Raw genomic sequence first — 16093 nt, 5'->3', positions numbered from 1 at the left:
TCAAGCAGAAATAAGGTAACCATCGAATCACACGTCCCCTTCCGGAGTGTAGAGGGAAAGCCACATTAGGCACGGTGGCTCCGAGACTGACCACGCGAGGTGTTTCGGGCGGAATCACATCTCAAACATCTCTTCATCCACAGGGCTTGGCAGATCCGTAGGGCAATCATCAATTTTTACAACAAAACAAACATTTTAGAAACCCTAAACTATCATTAGACTCCGAAGCTCTAATTTGCCTAGTTGACCAAGTTTATTAGTTTTAAAGTGCACCTAAGGAAGATTAATTTCTGAAAAGTTTAATTAAACTCACAAATATTGATCTTCTTTACGTATCTCCAATTTCTGTAAACGAAAAAGACACAGGGTGGGGTGCGGGGGAATCATACCACCTTATTTTCTGAGTGATTTGAGAGACAACACAGAAGCGTGGGAACAAGGACTCTGATCTGCCCCTTCACCCCCGCAGCCCCAAGTCCCCGCCACCCCCTCAACGCCAACCTCCTCCAGCCTCTCTCTGGCAGGTGACAAGCAGGCCCCTTTCCTCTCCAGCTGGGCGTGAGGCCGTGCCCTCTGGGCCTGACCGCACTCCCTTTCTGCATCAGCCTGCCGGGCTCCGTTCTGACCACGCTTTCCCGGGGAAGTAAGAGTTCTCTATCTCTTATGTACAAAAATACATTGCTTTGGAGAGCTGGAAAAGGTTTCATACAGCCAACACTTATTTACAAGCCGTGACTCTCACACCAGTAAAAACAAACACACATTTATTTTGTCCTTGATTTTTGGTGCAACTTCTACATAAACATTACATCAGTTAGTCTGTACTTTTAAAAATAATAAATCAACCATATGTACAATTAAATTTACAACCGAGAGCAAATTAATCCATTGGTACGGTTACGACTGCAATTTTAGTGGACCGGCAGAGAATATTCCAAGACTTCCGTCATTCCCACAACCAGACTAGAAGCACACTGACAGGGCCCCGCCAATCTCCACTGAAATGGAGCCTCTTAACCTCTAGGACTTAAGGTGCGGAAGAAAGTATCGATTACACAGCGACAATGACATGGAAAGACTTTTAAGGTGAGAAGAAAACAATGTACCAACCCCCAATGTAATGATAATTAAAATAAATACATATTTAATTCCAAGTGCATATGATAATTCAATCAGTATCATGGGGAAAAGGGGTTCCAGAAACGTTTATTCCTAAACTATTTCAGTACCAGTGGTCCTTTAGGCCCTGGTCTAGTCTCCCCAAAGTACCTTAAAATGGCTCCAGCTAACGGAGGCTCCAGGCCCTCCCAGTGTGACGTCCCAAGGCACAGAAGGGGCTCAGTTCCCTCCCTCCTCCAGCACTCAGCCTCGCTGACCCGCTCTCAAAGGGTGTTATTCTAGAGAAGCACAACTCATCTGGGTAAAGGATGGTGTTTTATCCCTCAGGAGCCTTACAAATCCAACCGGTCCAGAAAGAGGGCAGCCGTGTGCCCAGAAAGGCATACACGTGTCACTACTAAGACGGCGAGGGTGGCCGTGTGTCCCCCTGGAAGGCCCAAGGACTCCATAAGGAGCCGGCAGACCGGGAGGCTGCCGGGTGAGAGAGCAGGGCACAGACCTTCCAGGGGCAGGGAGAGGGCTGGCGGGGGTGGGGTCCAGGCAAACCCCGGAGGCGCCGGCACAAGGACAGGGAGGAAAAAAGAAATAACGGGGAATCTTACACCACGGACAACACGGAAATGACGCTGTCACTCGGCCGACCGGCTGCGCGCTGACATTCTCTGACGCCTCCACGGCCAGGCAGAATCACCGAGAGTCCGGTTAGCGCTAGGATGTGACGATGGGGGGCAGAGGAGGCGGGACCCCTTCAAGCGCACTCACGAACGGCCCGGGGCGCGCGAGGACCCGAGGCACGGTCATGTGACGCTGACTTCGAGGACGTGGTCGTCTTTGCTGGGGATGACCAGCACCTGCGTGCCCACGCTGGCGTTGAAGACCTGGCCGGGAGGCAGCGCCTGCAGCCGGGGCATGGGCAAACCCCTGTGCTCGCCGCCGGAGGCCAGGTGCGCGCTGCCCCTGCACCTGCCACCGCCGCCGCCGCCGCCGTCCGGCTGCTCGTCCACGTGCTTGTCCACCGACAGCCCGTCGCTCTCTATCCAGCTATCTGCAAAACGCACGGGAAGTGAGGCGCGGGCCCGCGACGGGGACCTGCTACCTGCCCCGGGGAGCCGCAAGCCACCCAAGCTGACCTTCCGAGCGAGAGAACGTTAAACGAGGCCACCCCTAAGGGGATCCGGTGCGCGGGCCCTCAGAGGACACAGCCCCGGAGCAGGCGCCTACAACCCGTAACCCCGAGCGGGTTTTCGGTTAGACGCCACCGGCACCGAGCACACGCGACTGGTCAGGAAGCGCGGGCCCTGCGAGCGGAGCCCTCCTCCCCTATCTCCGCACGGAGCCGTCTCTCGCACCGACGGCGAGCGCACCCCATCTCTGAGTCCTTACCAGCGTCCAGCTGCGAGGAGTGCGCGGAGTGGTGGGGGAGGTATTTGAAGAGCCTGACGTCGGGAAGGGGCAGGTAACCCGCAAAGAGGGGCATCACCTCCATGTGGACGCGGTGAGTGGCCCGGGCGGCCACAGGCATGGAGATGACGCCAGAACTTTTCCCACACACCGCCCAGTTGCTACTGTTGTCGACCACTGAAACGCAGACGAGAGCACTGGTTTGGCCCCGGCAAGAGCATTCGGTTTTCACACCCAAATAAGAGGCGTCAATAGTCCCACGCTCCAGAGCGCAAAATCCCAAACTGGACACAGTCTGTATTTTAATGTCTCCTAACTGCTTCTGAACATAAAACACATCGGTTTAATAACGAAAATACGTGTTAGACGCATAGGGAAAATCACTTTTTTCTCCTCAAGTTAAGAAATGAACAGCAGCAATTCAATTTCACTTGAAAACTTCGTGTGTGATGTTTCAAGATGGTGGCCGCCCTGGCTGTTCAACCTGGAACGCGGGCAGGGCAGGACGCTGGCGCGTCTGGTAAGCGGTGGCATAAGACTAGGGGTCCCGATCCCAACTCCGCCGCTCAGACAAGCCTCTCGATGGGACAGAAAGAGACGTATGGAGAGCACCTCCACCAGCGCCTCAGAGAGCCTTCGCGCACAGCAGTCATTGGCACCTTCTACAACACAAACGTGAGGTCACTCGGCACGATGTGAATCCCCAACTGGGAAGGCACTCAAAAGCAAAAAGGAGAGGAGCCTTGTCCTCAAGAAGTGGATGACCTTGCAGAGAGGTTACGGCGTCCCCTCTGTAAGGGGACGCAAAGCAGGAGCCAAGGGGCTTCAAGGACTAGGAGCTTCACGAGCAGCAAAGAAGGGGCAGCAGAGGGCAGGCTGCCTACAGACGGGGAGGAGGAGCCTCTGGGGACAGGTGGTACCAAAGGACACGCAGAGGCCGAAGCCGCATGTGGGAGGGACACGCTGCAGCGGTCCTGTGCGTGGTCCCCAGGGCAGCACGGGGCCAATGCTGCCTTCACACTCCCGCCTTCCCCCCACCCCCCGTGTTGCCCTGCGCGCTGGGCGGGCAGGACCGCGGGTCCCAGCGTGAACCGAGGCCCCACAGGCGGGAGAGTCGTGGCGGTGGGCTCCCCAACACCACACATCTGGGGATAAAAACTGGCAGTTTTCCTTAAGCAGGTCCTTCCTGAAGCAGTCAAGTTAGTTTTATTAAATGCAACCCTTAAGTAAACATCTTTTTAACTTTAACTCAGAAATGGTTACGGACTCACACGAAGTTGCAAATCATTAGAGGGAGGTCCTGTGTGCTCCTCACCCTGGGCCCCCCGAGGCACCGTCTCCGGTAGCTCAGCACGTGGACCCGGGCGCAGCACGGGTCACAGACTACCGAGCTCACCGCGGACGGCATTAGCGGTGCCGTTCAGTCTGGGGAATTCGGCAGATGTGGTCTCGGGAACGAGTGGCGGGAGCCCGTCACTTCCAAGGTGCCAATGATACAATCTCAAACTCTGATCAAAGTTGGGCTTTTGGAAAGCTTGGCTTTGCCACTGGGATCCAGGCAGTGTCCCAGGACTCAGACCACCCTAATGAGCTCAGCGGGAGCTGGAAATGGGTGCGAACGTGTCATACGGTAGAACAGAAGGTGACAGCACGTGCAGGTCCGCGTGCATCAGGAGGCCCATTTCCCAAGTGACCAAGCCATGGTGTCACAAAATGCTGCCTGGGTAGAAGAGCCTTTCAAACCACAAGCCAGGGACGCCCGGGTGGCTCAGTCCGTTAAGCACGTGACTCTTGATTTCGGCTCAGGTCATGATCTCATGGTTGTGACACAGAGTCCCGTGTTGGGCTCTGCCCTGCGCGTGGAGCCTGCTTGGGACTGACTCCCTCCCTCCCTCCCCCTCCTTCTCCCTCTGCCTCTCCCCACCCGCCCCCGCACCATGCACTCTCACTCTCTTTCCCTCTCAAAAAAAAAAAAAAAAAAAAAAAAAAGAAAGAAAGAAAGAAAGAAGAAAGAGTCAAACCACAAGCCAGGTCAAAGGATTTAAAGAAACTGAGTACGAAAAGTTCATTCACATGATTTCAGATTCCACCCTGTAACTGGCCCCTAAAAGCCCAGCACTTGTCACGTTTTGGTGTAGTATCACAGAAGGTTGTTTAAAATACTGCCCTGTACCAACTACAGATCTACGCGGGCCTGGGGTCCCATCACGCACTCCAGCCAGCACAATGTGTCACCGCAGACCGAGTGCGGCAGAAAGGAAGGCTCAGCTGCCTTCCGTGGAACCAGGAATCAGATTTGAAAGAACTCAAATCAAGGTCATCCGTCTATTTTCTTTTCTCTCCTTTTTTTTTTTCCAGTTTATTTATTTTGAGAGTAAGAGAGCATGAGATGGGGAGGGGCAGAGAGAGAGAGAGAGTCCCAAGCTGGCTCTGCACTGTCAGCACAGAACCTGAGCTGAAGTCAGACGCTTAACCCACAGTCACTCAGGCGCCCCTTCTCACTCTTTTGTCTTGTTTTGGAAAACAGCTATCTTTCAAGCATGAGTTCGTGTAATGTTATTTTTTAAGTAGCTAAAGAAAGAAATATTTGGCTCCTCAACCACTTTTTAGAGCCTAAGAGGTCCCGACACTCCGTGCCGACGGCCCTGGCGGAGGCGGAGCAGGGCTGCGGGGGGGGAGTCAGCGAGCAGAGGGGCCCAGGCGGGGGTCAGCGTCAGGTGGGGGACGGAGCGGGGGATTCCAGGAGGCCAGAGGGGAAAGGACAGGGGCAGGGACTCCAGGGCGCATGGGCCGCTGAGCGCCAGAGTTCCGGCCTCGCTTCCACGGCCACGGGAAGGCCCCGAGCCCCAGGCAGAGAGGGACGGCAGCTCTAGGGGCCCCCGTGTTCTCAGCACTGAGCCCAACGACTGCTTAAAAATACCTGTAGGAAGAATGACTTCCCAGAACCAAGTCCAACATCCTGCCAGCCTAGGAACCTGCTATACAACGCAACATTCAAATGAGCTTTTTTGATTCTAGAACATTCTCTCTTCAGACAAAGAACACTATACTCTGAGAAAGGGAGGGCACCATCACTTCAAGCACTGGGTTAGCACAACAGCCAGGGGAAAAGATGCCTCCAGACCTACCTTCATACATAAGCTTGGTGGAAAAATACTCGTCGGATTCTGTCAGTGCCTCATCCTTATCCACCTCCAAGAGGTCGGAGAGCCGCGTGATGGACACCTCCAAGGAGCAGAGCGAGCCCGTCCTACAGTGCTCCGTTCCCGAAGGGGGCAGGATCTCAGCTCTCACGTTATATAACGTCTGGGCAAGAAAGAGACAGACAAGCACAGATGCAGAAACAACCTGGAGAAACGCTATTCTGGGCCACGGGGGTGCTGCCCACAGACGTGCCAGAGGGCTGAGGGAAGGGGCGGGCTCAGCCCTTCGCGGAGTCGGCCAGCAGAGCTGCTGCGCACGGCCCCTAAACAATCGCCCTGGAGGGACGGCGTGCCTGGCAAGTCCCCACCTCAGGCACCTCAGTCTCTCTCTTTTTTTGGGGGGTGGGGGGTGGGGGGTGTTTGTTTATTTTTGAAAGAGGGTAAGCAGGGGAGGGGCAGAGAGAGGGGGACGGGAAGACAGAGGATCCATCCAGAGCGCCTGGGTGGCTCAATGGGTTGAGCGTCCGACTTCGGCTCAGGTCACGATCTCGCGGTTCGTGGGTCTGAGCCCCGCGTCAGGCTCTGTGCTGACAGCTCGGAGCCCGGAGCCCGCTTCGGATTCTGTGTCTCTCTCTCTCTCTCTGCCTTTCCCCACTCGTGCTCTGTCTCTCTCTCTTTCTCGAAAATAAATAAACATTAAAGAAAATTTTTTTTAATGGGCAGAGGATACAAACAGACATCTTTCCAAAGGAAAAAAATGCAAGCGGCCAAGAAGTGCATGAGAGATGTTTGGCATCATTCACCGTCAGGGAAGTGTGGCAACAGGGCCAGGGCGAGATGCCACCTCACGGCCCCGGGGCTGGCTAGAATCAAGGAGACACCAAAACAAGTGTCGGTGTGAATGTGCAGACCCGGAGCTCACACGCTGCTGGGGGGTATTCAACGGTGTCCCTTTGAAAACCAGCGCGGCAACTTCGCAAAACCGTAAACAGAGTTGCCACAGGACCGGGCAACCCCACCCGGTTATCTGCCCACCAGAGCTGAACTCGAAAACACTCGCACGGGGACTCTCACGGTATTACTGTTCGGAACAGCCCCCGCCACTTGTGTCCCCTCCACGGCGGACACAACCCAGACGGCCAGCCACCAACAACTGGGAAAGGAAACGTGGTCTATGCACACAGAGGAATACTCTTCCTCCACTGAAGTCTGAAGTCTGATCTAAGCAACACAATGTGTGAACCCTGGGAACAGTCCGCCAAGGCAAAGAGGCCAGTCGCAGAAAGAGCCGTGTGACACGCTCCCGTGTGTAGGAAGTGTTTGGAACAGGCAGATCTGCAGGTTGCCTAGGGCTGGGGTAGAAGGTTTCTTTCCAGAAAGATCAAAGTGTTCTAAAATGAAGGGGCGCCCGGGGCGGAGTGGGGGGCCTCAGTCGGTTGAAAGTCTCGCTCTTGATCTCAGGTCATGATCTCAGTTTGTGAGATCAAGCCCCACGTCGGGCTCTGTGTGGACAGCGCGGGGCCTGCTTGAAATTCCCTCTCTCTCTGCCCCTTCCCGCCTCGTGCTCGCTCTCTCCCTCTCAAAATAAAGAAACACTTAAAAAATATTTAAAAGACAAAATAAATAAAGCAAAATGTTTAAAGTGTCCTAACCTGAGAGCCTGGGGGCCCCTGGGTGGCTCGGTCAGTTGGGTGTCCGACTGGATTTTGGCTCAGGTCAGACCCCAGGGTTGTGAGATCGAGCTCCACATTGGGATCGATGCTGAGTGTGGAAGCCTGCTTGATTCTCTCTCTCTGCCCCTCCCCTGCTCACATTCTCGTTCTCTCTCAAAATAAACACTTAAAAAACAAAAATAAAATGAGACCATGATGATGGCTGCATAACTCTGCCAATATGCCGACTGTGCTGAACCGTCTACTTCGAATGGGTGAAATTCATGGTGTATAGACTGTCTATCTCAATCTCAAAACAGCTTTCCTTAAAAAAAAGTAGCGTCTTTATTTCTGGGCCTCACAGAATGCGTTTTCTTTTTTTAATTTTATTTTAACGTTTATTTCTTATTGAGAGACAGAGAGGGACAGAGTGCAAGCCGGGGAGGGGCAGAGAGAAAGGGAGACACGGAATCGGAAGCAGGCTCCAGGCTCCGAGCCGTCAGCACACAGCCCAACGCGGGCCTCGAACTCATGGACCGCGAGATCACGACCTGAGCCGAAGTCGGTAGCGCCCAACCGAGCCACCCAGGCGCCCCAGAGAATGCGTTTTCAAGAGCGATCCACCAGAAATGTCTCTGTGCTCTCCACATGGAGAGGAAGCAGCAAAGCCAGACGCGACAGCGTGACCACGGGCGAGTTACCTCGCGGTAATAAGCAGGCCAGACACAGTCACGGCCTCTGCACCACGGGAGTGGTCGTGGCGCTGGTGTTAAGACACCAAAAAGGCTCCTGCTTGTGCCACGAAAAGACGAATCATGCTGGTGACTACACCGCAATCTAAGTCTGATAAAGACAGTGAAATAAAACAGTCTTTTGGCTGAAAGGGGTTACCAAAAAACCCGCTCATAGCAAGAGCCACACACACAAACACACCTCAAAGTGCCTGACAACTTCAGCAGTAGAGAAGGGAAGGAAACAGCACAAAATCATGTATTTGCGTTTTGATTTCCCTGACACAACATCCAGCGTCTCACCAAAGAAACGAACACACAGCCGCGTGTCCTCATCTAGCTCAAGGCTACGTTCAGCTCCACGCTTCACGCGCAGGTTATGGGAACGTCTTCGTAATACTCGTGAAGTCAGTTTCTACATATTGTCAGCTTTTCTTTTAAAAAATCAGAGATGTGCCTTATAAAGTAACCCCCCCTGAGCGGCAGCCAGGATCAGGATGAAAAGACTCTAAGAAATAGTTCCAGGACATTCTGAATGTGGGCGAGAGAAAAGGGAGCAGAGATCAGGAGCCTTGGGTCTTTATAAACACCCATCTGAAGGCCACCGGCAGGCGTGCGCCAGGGCCACACATGTCACCCGAAAAGGACCCGCGGGTCTAAAATAAATCAGCCAACGACTGAGCTACTCCAAGTGTTAACTATTTTCCTTGATCTGTTGCCTCATTACTCTGAAAGACTTTTTTCTATCCGATTTTTTCTTAATTAAAAGGAGTATGATGCCACCTTCCATTTTCCCACCCCACACTCCCACCAAAAAATAATGCGATACATACGAAAAAATTTTCCACTTGAAATTCGTAAGTGTACGGCTTTAAGGGGATGGAGAGCCGTCCTCCCGAAGCCGGGGAGGATCCAACGGAGAACCGGCAGCGCAGAGAAGGGGGAGGCTCTCGCGTCCACTTCAGCTCCCACACAAAGAACACTGACTGCTTGCTGTGGATGTGCTGCAGAAAGAGTCACTGTCATTGCGCACACGGGCGCAGTGGACACCGCACCCCAAGCCGCGCTCCGAGCCCGCCGCCGGGACCCGCCTCCTGGTGCTCCCGCCCGTGACCCACGGTCCTCCTGCCCTTCTCCACTGGAAGACTGCGCCAAGTCAGTTAAAGGTTTTAATCTTCTCTGAGTCCGTAAGCTTCATGGCACAGGGGACCATAAAAGTGCTTCAAGAACATTTATCAGTACACAGTGCCTCGTACGTTTCCAAACTGGGAAATGCCATCAACCGATGGCAAAGGTCGCCTTTACGTTCAGGCCAATGACTTTAGACTTAACATCAGCCTGAATGAAGCACCAGCACCGCCCGTGAGCACAGGGACGAACTGGGCCAGCGTCTGAAATGGCTCAGCTCTTAGCTGGGGGAAGTCCTTCAAAAATGCTACAGATCACACATCCTGAGAAACCCTTTGAACGTCTGCGACGGCAAGGTCTGCGCTCAGCCGGGCAGCGCGAACATGGGTGGGACGCCTTACAAAGCTACACGGACACGAGAGGTCTTCCTCGGGCATGGACAGGTGTTCCCAGAAAGCTGTGCACACAGCAGGGCAAGCTTAAGGCTGAACCCCTCTCAGAACGCAGAGAGCACTGTCCCCAATCCGCCCCGTGCCGCCCAGCCCGCAGGAGGCACAGCACGCACGTCACGGCAATGACGCGGCCGTTTCAGAGCAGACGCGCTTATCGCCGGGACGTCACTCTCGGGGCTGCAAAGCTCACTCTACAGGCAGACCATGTCTTCATCAAAACCTGCTGGAACCACCGTCGCACCCTGGCCCCCGCCGTTTCCTGCTGGGGGTGGACGCTCCACCCCAGAGAGCCGTTACCTGCGGGGACTTCGCGTTCAGCGGCACCAGCCGTAGGTCGGCGTTACTGTCAGGATCCACGAGGTGACCGTCCGACAGCTCAAAGTCAAGTTCCGACAAATTCTGGACACAAACTTGAATGTACTTCCTGAAGCAGAAAAACAAAGAATATGATTTTGAAACTTAAGAACTTCGGTACTCTGGTTTCTTGAGAAGATCTTCCTGGGGAAGTGAAGTAGGAACCACTTGTTACGTGTGTTTCCACCTTCGATTTTACGGGGGAAAGTGTCTCCACCAAAACCCAATCTCCCCAAGCAAGCTGCTTCTGAGGAAAACCGGACCAAAGAACGTTCTGTTTCTGACCCAGTGTCGTTACACGGCTGTCACTGGACTTCTGCACACGCAGCAGCTTGCGGGGAGTTAGGCTGGAGAGAGTGACGGTCCCGGAGAAACGAAGTGCGGGGTCCACGTCGACCCCTGATGCACACGACGACAAGTCTGAATAAAGCGACCCAGGTTCTGCTCGGAAGTGCTGGTGTCTTCGCCATTAACATCTACGGTTCCCTCCCCGTAACGCAAGCAAGCTAGCAGAGCGTCCGCTCTAAATACAGTCCCGACACCGTTGTTCCCAAATGATGCAAAGGTCATCCGAGGTCATCAACGGATGAAAACAAAAGGCATTTTGTGATGAGAGGCCAGACTCAGCCCTGAGCCCAGGGAGCAGTGCGCACGTCACCACTTATGGTGGGACAGCGGGAAACGGTCTCCTGGCGGGGACACACGGCACAGGGCTCCGCCTCCAAGCACTCGCGTCCGATGGCCGAATTAGAGTCGAACCCGGCTTCTAGAGCAGAAACGCTTCCCCCCTGGAGGCGGTTTTGCCCCTGCAGGGGACGTGGTGCTACACCTCAAGACACTTCTGGTGGCCACAGTGGGGGTGGGGAGGATGGGGAGGGCCACGGGCATAAAACGGGAGCGGCGGGGGTGTGCAGAACCCCCGCGGCCCCCCCAAACAAGGAGCTACCAGACCCGAGCGTCAGTAGTGCTGGGGCTGAAATCCTGGCTCAGACGGAACTAACAGTTGCCTTTGGAAACAGTTACACAAACCCACAAGATCGTGACCAGTCAAGTTCAGAATGGTGGACCTTCTAGAGAAGAAATGACCCAAGTTTGTCAATGGGTCGCTGGCTTGAGAAATAGGAGAGAAGAAAGTCTCTAATAATCAAATGGGGCCTTGGTTTGGATCCCACTGCCCACATCCTAACCGCACGAAAGCATTTCTCAGACATCTGGGGAAATGTGAATCCGGACCGGCTGTTACAGAGCAGCAGGAAATCCCTGTGAATCTCAACACGTGGAAAGCGGCGTCACGGTTACGTAAGAAAACATGCTCAGTGTCCCTGAGGCCGAGCTCTGCGCAGCCAGGGGCTCCGTGGAGGAGGGCGTGGGGCAGGAGCAAGGCCTGGGGGCCACCTTTACCGTGTCCCGGCGGACAGAAGAGAGTGTGTGGTCCTGAAGGGCACGCTGAAGGTCAGGGCGATGACGGTGGAGTAGATGGACCACGGGCAGTCAATGGACACCTGAGGAGAGACGGAGGGACACGCGTTCAGACCACTCAACGACCACAGCCACCGCCACACCATCCATCCAAATCAGCGGTGGCTGCCAATCTCTTAGACATTCGATGGCCTTGCCATTTCTTATTTAGAAAGCAAACCTCCATTAATCACATGCACGAACAAAGGAGAAACATAAAACTACGTACACAGACGAGAAAAATAAACACGGAAGCGGCCAAATGTGCGGGAGTCACCAGAACGGTCTCCAAAGCTCCAGAGCTGATGCCGTGGCAAGGAACACCAGCGCCACCTTGCTCTTCCCACACCAACGTGGCAGCGACGCCAAAGGCGGTTTTTAACGTGCGGGAGGTTATAACAAAGCGTTCTGTCGACATGATCAATCACTATTACAAAATGAATTATCCAAATAATCCACACGACAACGACTACGTAACAGAGAAGCAAGCACTTTGGGGGCGCGGTGTGGACCCAGCTGGTAACTCCGCTAAGGGCATGAGCCTTGCTTCAAGTTTCCTTTTACTTCCCCCTGGAACAAATGACACAGAGTACAGACGCATGTCCATCCAGCCCTGGTTTCGTGCTCACGCTGAAGTAAGTATCAACTTCGCCTCCTGAACTCTGTTACCAGATAAGGGAAGAAAATTTCAAGGAATGAAAATTAAAACATTATCCCTGAGGTGCTGACCAGTCTCGTGTTCTAAGCCTCATCTCTCTGCGATGACTGTGTGTGTTAGCCTGTTATCCTACTGGTTTAACGCATGTTTTTTTTTTTAATTATTCAACTTATTTCAACTAAAAAAACACACAAAAAACAAAAAAAAACCCAGTTCACCCATTTCTCCTATGCCTCATCTCTCACCCCTGCCTCTGGCATCCACCGGTCTGCTCTATCTATGAGCTTGGTTTTAGTTGTTTTTAGATTCCATATAGAAGGGAGATCGTATGGTATTTGTCTTTCTCTGTCTTATTTCAGTGAGCGTAACATCCTCAAGGTCCATGGCAAGATTGCAAATGGCAAGATTTCCTTCTTTTTTATGGTGAGTAATATTCCACAGTGCATCTACACAATGTTTTCTCTATCCATTCATTCATCCATCGCTGGACACTTAGGGCTGTTGCAAATAAAGCTGCGGTGAACACGGGGGTGCAGATACCTTTTCAAGTAACTGTTTTCATTCTCTTTGGATAAATGCCCAGAAGTAGAATTGCTAGATTGTAGGGTAGTTCTATTTTTAATGTTTAATTTTGAGAGAGAGAGAGAGAGAGAGAGACAGACAGACAGACAGACAGGGGGTGAGCAGGGGACGAGCAGAGAGAGAGGGACACAGAATCCGAAGCAGGATCCAGGCTCTGAGCTGTCAGCACAGACCCCGATGCGGGGCTCGAACCCACAAACCATGAGATCATGACCTGAGCTAAGTCGGACACTCAACCGACTGAGCCCCCCAGGCGCCCCTATTCTTAATGTTTTGAGGCACATTCATACTGTTCTCCAGAGCGCCGCCCCAGTCGGCATCCCCACCAACAGCGCACGAGGGCTCCATCTCTGCACATCCCGTCAACCTGACTAGTAATGTTGAGCATCTGTGTGTCTTCTCTGGAAAAATGTCTATTCAGATCTTCTGCCCATTTTTATCAGGTTGTGGGGGCTTTTGCTAGAGTTGTAGGAGTCCTTGACATATTTTGGGTATTACCACCTTATCAGATATACGATTTGAAAATATTTTCTCCCGTTCAGTAGGTTGTCTTTGGACTCTGTGGATGGTTTCCTTTGCTGTGTAAAAGTTTTTTTATTTGATGTGGTCCCACTTGTTAATTTTTGCTTTTGGTGTCAGATCCATAAAATCACTGCCAAGACCAATGTCAAGGAGCTCACCACCTATTTTCTCCTAGGATTTTATGGCTTTAGGTCTTACATTCTAGCTTTTAATCCATTTTGAGTTATTTTTTTGTGCGTAAGACACGGGTCCGGCTTCATTCTTTTGCATGTAGCTGCCCAGTTTTTCCAGCATCATTTATTTGAAGACACTGTCTTTTCTCCATTACACATTCCTGGCTCCTTTGTCATAAATAAACTGATCATATATGCGTGCATTTATTTCTGCACTCTATATTCTGTTCCACTGATCTGTGTATGTGCTTTTATGCCAACACCATAATGTTTTGATTACTATAGCTTTGTAATATAGTTTGAAGTCAGGGAGCATGGTGCCCACAGCTTTATTCTTTCTCAAGAAAGTGGTGGGTATTTGGGGTTTTTTGTGGTTTCATACATTTTACGATTCTCTGTTCTATTTCTACAAAAAATGCCATCAGAGTTTCGGTAGGGATTACACTCAATCTGTATATTGCTTTGGGTAGTTACGGGCATTTTAACAGTATTAAATCTTCCAATCCAAGAGCACAGGTTATCTTTCCATGTATTTGTATCTTCTTCAATTTCTTTCATCAAAGTTTTGTAGTTTTCTTTCTTTTTTTTAAAATTTCACTTATTTGATTGATTTTTTTAATTTACATCCAAGTTAGTCAGCATATAGTGCAATAACGATTTCAGGAGTAGAATCCAGTGATTGGTCCCCTACGCACAACACCCAGTGCTCACCCCAACAAGTGTCCTCCTTAGTGCCCCTTGCCTATTTGGCCCATCCCCCCTCCCACAACCCCTCCAGCCACCCTAATTTTGCTCTCTGGATTTTAGACTCTCTTATGTTTTGTACCCCTCCCTATTTTTATATTATTTTTATGTTTTTAGATCTCTTATGTTCATCTGTTTTGTAGTTTTCAGTATGTGCGTTTGTCACGCCCCTGGTTAAATTTATTCCTAGGTATTTTCTTCTTTTAGATGCAATTGTAAATAGAATTGTTTTCTTTATTTCTCTTTCCAATAGCTCATCATTAGTATAGAGAACCACAACAGATGTCTGCATACTCATTTTGTATCCTGCACCTTTACTGAATTTAAGTTTTTTGATGAAGCCTTTAGAGCTTTATATATATGTATACACACACACACACACACACACACACACACACACACACACACGCAATATGCCATCTGCAAATAGTGACATTTTACTTCTTTCCCTCCGATTTGGATGCCTTTTATTTCTTTTTTCTTGCCTAACTGCTCTGGCAAAGACTTCCAGTACCACGTGGAATAAAAGTGACAAGAGCAGGCATCCTTGTCTCACTCCTGATCTTAAAAGAAAGGCTTTCAGCGTCCAGCACATTATTAGTGTGGGCTTGTCATACGTGGACTTTATTACGTGTGGTATGTTCCCTCTATCTCCACTTTGTTGAGAGTTTCTACCATAAATGGATGTCGAATTTTGCCAAATGCCTTTCCTGTGTCTCTTTTCAGCCTTCACTTCGCTACTGTTACCATGGTGTATCACACGGACGGATTTGTGGCTGGTGAACCATCCTTGCATCCCTGAAATAAAGCCCTTTTGATCATGTGTATGATCCTTTTGGTGTATTGCTAAATATGGCTTGCTAATATTCTGTTGAGGACTTTTGCACATAGGTGCATCAGAGACACTGGCCTGTAATTTTCTTTCCTTGTGGCATCCTTTTCTGGTTTTGGAACCAGGTCAATGCTGGCCTCGTAGAATGAGTTTGGAAGAGATCCCCCCTCTTCTGTTTTCTCGAAGAGTTTAAGAACTGTAAGAATGTACTAAGAATTAATACATCTTCTTTGAACATTCTGTAGACTTCACCAGCGAAACCTTCTGGCCGGACTTTCATTTGTTGGGAGGTTCTGATTATTGATTCAGTCTCCTAACTAGTAATCATTCTGTTCAGATTTTGTTTCATCATGGTTCACTCTTGGTAGGTGGTATGTTCCTAGGAATCTATCCCTTTCTTCTAGGTTGCCCGATTTGTCGGCATACGACTGTCCAGAACAGTCTCTTGTGATCCTTTGTATTTCTGTGGTGTCAGCTGTAACATCTCCTCGATTTCTGATTTGAGTCCTCGCTCTTTTTATCTTGGTGAGTCTAGCTAAAAGTTTGTCGACTGTATCGTTTCAAAGAACCAGCTCCCAGTTTCATTGATCATTCCTATTGCCTTTTTAGTCTGCTTCATTTCTTTCTGCTCTAACGTTTGTTATTTCTTTCCTTCTACTAAGTCTGGGCTTTGTTCCTCTTTTTCTAGTTCCTTCAGGTGTAAAGTTGGGTTACTTGAGACTTCTGGTTTCTTGAGGTGGGCATTTATCCCTATAAACGTCCCTGTTAGACCTGCCTTTGCCACATCTGGCCAACTTGGGTATGTCCCATCTCCATTTTCATTTGTCGCAAAGCATGTTTTGATTTCCCTTTGAGTTCGTGTTCAACCCAGGGGTTGTTCAGCAACCTGCTGTTTAATCCCCGCATATCTGTGAATATTCCAGTTTTCTTCATGTAATTAATTTCTAGTTTCATACTGTTGGGGTCAGAAAAGATGCATGACGTGATTTCAATCCTCTTAAATTTGTTAAGTCTTGTTCTGTGGCCTAATATACAATCTATCCTGGAGAATGTTCCATGTGCACTTGAGAAGAATGTGTACTCTGCTGCCTGTGGACAGAATGTTCCGTAAACATCTGTTAAGTCCATCTGGTCTAATGTGTCA

General features: G+C 50.8%; 1 protein-coding gene across 4 annotated transcripts in view; it reads right to left on the bottom strand.

The window, feature by feature from the left end:
* Positions 1 to 747: 747 nt before the first annotated feature.
* TRAPPC10 (trafficking protein particle complex subunit 10) overlaps positions 748 to 16093 on the bottom strand; it is an 87264-nt gene continuing 71918 nt past the window's right edge. For 3 of the 4 annotated variants that reach the window (XM_047099089.1, XM_047099090.1, XM_047099091.1), the window contains exons 18-23: positions 11382 to 11482; positions 9924 to 10050; positions 8880 to 9050; positions 5649 to 5826; positions 2503 to 2697; positions 748 to 2164 (exon numbers count right to left, since the gene is read on the bottom strand). In XM_047099089.1, the coding sequence (XP_046955045.1) occupies positions 1917 to 2164; positions 2503 to 2697; positions 5649 to 5826; positions 8880 to 9050; positions 9924 to 10050; positions 11382 to 11482 (1020 nt within the window). In that variant the 3' untranslated portion in view covers positions 748 to 1916. Of the gene's footprint in view, positions 2165 to 2502; positions 2698 to 5648; positions 5827 to 8879; positions 9051 to 9923; positions 10051 to 11381; positions 11483 to 16093 lie in introns of those variants that run through there. The other variant, XM_047099092.1, reaches the window with a different exon arrangement.

The sequence above is a fragment of the Lynx rufus genome, unplaced genomic scaffold (assembly GCF_022079265.1).
Source record: "Lynx rufus isolate CCGP_SWC_20201006 ecotype Redwood Valley unplaced genomic scaffold, mLynRuf1.p SCAF_5, whole genome shotgun sequence".
NCBI classification, from domain to species: domain Eukaryota; kingdom Metazoa; phylum Chordata; class Mammalia; order Carnivora; family Felidae; genus Lynx; species Lynx rufus.
This window is presented reverse-complemented; position numbering and strand designations above follow the sequence as displayed.